Source organism: Eptesicus fuscus, chromosome 2 (assembly GCF_027574615.1).
Source record: "Eptesicus fuscus isolate TK198812 chromosome 2, DD_ASM_mEF_20220401, whole genome shotgun sequence".
In the NCBI taxonomy this organism is placed as follows: Eukaryota; Metazoa; Chordata; class Mammalia; order Chiroptera; family Vespertilionidae; genus Eptesicus; species Eptesicus fuscus.
In genome coordinates this window covers 85,324,314-85,328,996 of record NC_072474.1, presented here as the reverse complement: position 1 = coordinate 85,328,996, position 4,683 = coordinate 85,324,314, and the positions used below count along the sequence as shown (strand labels likewise).

The 4,683-nt window shown below is 58.4% G+C and overlaps 1 protein-coding gene across 1 annotated transcript; it reads left to right on the top strand.

Annotated features, from left to right (window-relative positions):
• Positions 1–358: 358 nt before the first annotated feature.
• Positions 359–1,956, top strand: GSX2 (GS homeobox 2). The gene is made up of 2 exons (XM_008140314.3): positions 359–932; positions 1,616–1,956. The coding sequence occupies exons 1-2, from the start codon at positions 359–361 to the stop codon at positions 1,954–1,956; spliced, it is 915 nt and encodes a 304-aa protein (XP_008138536.2).
• Positions 1,957–4,683: the final 2,727 nt, after the last annotated feature.

The window sequence follows — 4,683 nt, the reverse complement described above, 5'->3', positions numbered from 1 at the left end:
CTTCCTCCGAGTTATTCCCTGCCGCGCGCCCGCCCCTCCTCGCCGCTTCTGTTGTGTGTGACTCGGGCAGCCTATCCCGAGGGTGGGGAGCTGCCGAGGAGCCTGAGCCGAGCGGTACTCCACTGCATCACGTGCCGGGGTGGGGGCTATAAAATCCCGGAGCCGGGGCGCTGGGCGGGGGACCTCGGGACCAGCCCTCTCCAGGGACCCCTTTGTTCGCAGCCCAGACGCCGACACCTCCGCATCCCCAAGGGCTTGACCGGCTGCACCGGCTCTGCGCCCCGGGCTGAGCGCTGAACAGGAGAGGGGAGGGGGCGCCACAGCCTGCCGGGCCCTCCAGCTACCCACCCCTCCCGACATGTCGCGCTCCTTCTATGTCGACTCGCTCATCATCAAGGACTCCTCACGACCCGCGCCCTCGCTGCCTGAGCCGCACCCGGGGCCAGATTTCTTCATCCCGCTGGGCATGCCGTCCCCGTTGGTGATGTCCATGTCCGGGCCCGGCTGCGCGTCCCGCAAGAGCGGCGCGTTCTGCGTGTGCCCGCTCTGCGTCACTTCGCACCTGCACTCCTCTCGGGGGCCGGGGGGCTCCGGCGGCGGGGGCGCAGGGACAGGGAGTCCCGGGGCCGGCAGTGGCGGGGCGGCGGGGGGCTCCGGGGCCTTGCCCCTGCTCAAGAGTCAGTTCTCTTCGGGTCCCGGGGACGCGCAGTTTTGCCCGCGCGTGAGCCACTCGCACCATCACCACCACCCGCCGCAGCACCACCATCACCACCACCAGCCCCAACAGCCCGGCTCGGCGGCGGCCGCGGCGGCCGCGGCAGCAGCGGCAGCGGCCGCAGCGGCCTTGGGGCACACGCAGCACCACGCACCTGTCTGCGCCGCCACCACCTACAACGTGGCGGACCCGCGGAGATTCCACTGCCTCACCATGGGTAGGGCGGCGTCTTGGGGCACCTGCGCGCCGCGCCTTCTTGGCTCTCGGGGACCAACTTTCCGCCTACGGTGGAGGGAGTGGGAACCGGGCGTGGGGTGAGGGAGCGGAGGGAGGAGGGGCTTTCAGTGTAACTGGGAAGCGGTCCCAAGAAGTTCCACGAAGGTGGAAGTTAGCTGGCCAACCTCTCCGAGCAGTCTGGTGCGCTTCATTCCTGGTCCCTGGTCTCCAAGTGTTCCGTAATATGGGGGCCTCGGGGACGTCGCACTTGAGGGCTGAGTAACTGGCTGAGGTTCGGGGTGGGTGTGTTTGAACTTCAGTTGGCTTAAAGCGTTTCCACACTTGGGGCTAAGCTGGATGGCCAGAAAGGAGATGATCTGACTATGCCAGCCCCCAGCCCCCCCCTCCCCCCCCCCGCTTTAAACCCTCCGGCTTTGCGGTTCCGCACACCTCAGGCCTTCCGGTGCTTTGGGCATCTCTGTCCTTCCAGGCTAAGTAGCGATGTGGTAGGACGTGGGAAGGGCGAGGGACGGACACAGCTATTTGGTTGAGCTCCCGGAGGGGTCCTTCCTTGAGAGGCATCTTTCCCAAGGGATGGCACGGGGGTGGGGGTGGGGGGTGGAGGAGGGGTGGGAGCGCGTTTCTGGAGAATGACCTCTCTGCCCTTCCTTGGCCCGCGTGCAGGGGGCCCGGACGTCAGCCAGGTGCCCAACGGCAAGAGGATGAGGACGGCGTTCACCAGCACGCAGCTCCTGGAGCTGGAGCGGGAATTCTCTTCCAACATGTATCTGTCTCGACTCCGGAGGATCGAAATCGCCACGTACCTGAACCTGTCGGAGAAGCAGGTGAAAATCTGGTTCCAGAACCGCCGGGTGAAGCATAAGAAGGAAGGGAAGGGCACGCAGAGGAACAGTCACGCGGGCTGCAAGTGCGTCGGCAGCCAAGCGCACTACGCGCGCTCCGAGGACGAGGACTCCCTGTCGCCGGCCTCGGCCACCGAGGACAAGGAGATTTCCCCCTTGTGAGGGGGGGGGGGGCGCCTCCCTCTCAGCACCCGCTCCCGGGAGCCCCCACAAAGCCCAGGCGGCAGGCACCCAGGGGTCAAATCCTCGCCCATTGCGTGGCCCGAGCTGCAGAAGCACGGAGCTGCGTGTTCCCAGGGCGTACCCGCCCGGCCGATCCTTCGCGTCTACTCCTTGGCCTATCTGTTTAGGGTTCCACTCTGGAGAAGGCGAATAGATTTTGATTAAATGTAAATAACCTAGATTCCACTCAGTCTTGTCCTATAACAGAAGGAAAAAAGCCGCATTGGCTTAAGTTTAGCACTGTCCGGGTTTTGTTTCTAAAGCGCTTGTCACGTTCCCTTCCCTACCGTCTTTCAGAACCTGATAAGAACACCGGGTTTCCCGATTATTTCCTTTTGTTTTTTAAAATAAAAGCGTTGATATGCAAATAATTTAGAAAAGTAAACCCTGTAGGTCTTGCTTTCTGAAAACTTGCCTGGGGGAGAGTTTTAAAATCCAAGCGTTGGAAGTCCCTTTTTATGTGAATAGTTTTATATAAGATTTATATTTATATTTATTTAAATAAATGAAACAAAATCAAGGTTTTGCAGTCATGGTGTGTTTGCTCTCACCATCTTCCCCTGTCTCCCGCTCCCTGGGAACTGGGGAAAAGGTGTTTGTGAATTTAGATGGAAGTGTTGACTAAAAGTTGGTACCGTGGGGCGCTTGGTTGAGGGAGGTTGGGGTGCTATAGGATTTCTGTGTAACAGAAGCTTCTGCCAAGGAGACACCTTCAGTCCTGATGCCACCCACCAGGAAGTGATCCCCATCCTCAGAACAGCTAACCTCCTCACAGTTGATGGGACAAATCACTCCATTTAGAGCGATGCTGACATTAATGACAGGCAAACCTTCTAGTTTATTTAGTTAGAAAAGGTGAACATTCCTTACCTAGTATTTATTTTCTGTGGCAGTCCCCCCCCCCTTTTCCCTTCTTCCTCGTCTCTCTTCATACCAAAAACAAAATTATGTGAAGACATTTGAATAGCTGGAATAGTTTTAAAGAGAGCACAATCCACCAAAGCAGGCTGTAAGCGCACATGGAAACTTACAAAGAATGCCGTGACTCGAAGCATGGCCATTCCTGGTTGTTCCTCTAGCTAAGAACTTGGAGGTTTTCACCAATGCCAAGAAGACAAAAGGTTACATGCTCACTTTTCTAAACTAGCTCTAATGTGCCTTTGGACTCTCATTTTTATTTTATTCTCTTCTGGTCTCTCTAACTTGAACCTGAATTGCCTCCTTCCTAGTCCCCCTCTCCCCATCACTTTACGGAGTTCATTCTGCCAGTCTGTCCTGGAGGAGGCCGGCCGAGCCCTGGGCTGCAGCCTGGCGCGGCCAGATCCTGGCATCTGAAAGAGAAGCGGAGCTGGGCGCAGGGAAACCGGGAGAGTCCTTTTCTGCAAGCTGACGCTCACAAACACCCACAGGTGTCATTTCTGATTAGTTTCTGTAAAGATTCCACCCAAGAGGTCAAACCATAGGAACTTTTTACAGATAATACAGACTTCGAGGTTTGAATTACTTTAGGTCTGTAGTCGCCAAAGCCTCACCAGGTGGGCTTGCGGCTCTAAAACTGAAGTCAGGAAGCTACTTTGGGAAGGAGGAGACTGGAGGGAGGATGTGATACAAGTTTTCCCTTCAGAGTCTCTCTCTCTCTCTCTCTCTCTCTCTCTCTCTCTCTCTCTCTCTTTCTCCCTCCCTCCCTTCCTTCTCCTCCCCATGGGAGAGGGAAAATCCCCCTTTCAGATACGCCAGGCCTGTCCATCAATTCCAATTCGGGCACTGGCCCAGAGAGGCAGGAGGGAGGACAGACCTCACGGTGCCCAACTGAAGCGGGCGCCGCTTTGTGCAGCGACTTAGCCTGGCCCTGCACAGTGGTCATGGGCAACCAGCTCGCCCCGGGGTCAGGGAGGCTCGGCCTGTGGGTCTCTCTGGAGCGCAGCCTCCAGCCCCTCGCCCTGCCCACAGCGAAGGGGAGAGGGCGCCGGCCCGCTGCCTTTTCTCAAGATCCCGTCTTCCTCCTTCCCACTAGACAGGCCTCTCCAGGCCCCAGTACGCGGGTGGGAGGACGTGACTGTGACTGTCGAGGAGCAAAGAAGGCGCCTTTAAGGAAAATCCCTGCTCCAGATGAAGAGCCCCTGCTGCCGCTTTCTGCCCTCCTGTCCCTCACTAAGCCTCCCTGGGCGGTGGGCAGACACTTCCTCCTCCCATCCACACTTGGCCGGCCCCCTCTGTCGCAAGCGCTGGGGCCTGGCCCTCTCCAAGTCCACTCCAGGTCAGGGCCAAGCCTCTGCGCCTCGCCTGGCGCCAGGCCCTTCACCCTGAGCGCACAGCCACCCACTGACCACGCCCGACGCCGCCAGCTCCGCCACCGCCAAGGCGATGGGGCACCAGCCCTCCTGGACTGGTTTTCAGCTGCTTGCCTGGTCTCAGTCCCTCTCCCTCCTGTCTTTGGGGAAATGACTCAGGAAAGAGAGAGTCAACAATGAATCCTCACCAGAAGCAAAGAGATATAGGCAAAGATACCTATCTAGTCATTGGACATTCTCCAAAGAAAGGTTCCCCCGGGGTTGTTGGGGTGAGGGTGGGGTAGGGGTATCCTATTTGCCCTAGGACATTCCGTGCCCAACCGACCTTCTGATCACTTTCAGAGTGAATCCTGAGGTCTCCCTGTACACTAGCGTG

Excerpts from the sequence above, each read along its gene's own strand:
- GSX2 (XM_008140314.3), top strand. The coding sequence starts at position 359 with ATGTCGCGCTCCTTCTATGTCGACTCGCTCATCATCAAGGACTCCTCA. Across the intron at positions 933-1,615 it reads ATTCCACTGCCTCACCATGG|GGGGCCCGGACGTCAGCCAG; the intron begins GTAGGGCGGCGT and ends GCCCGCGTGCAG.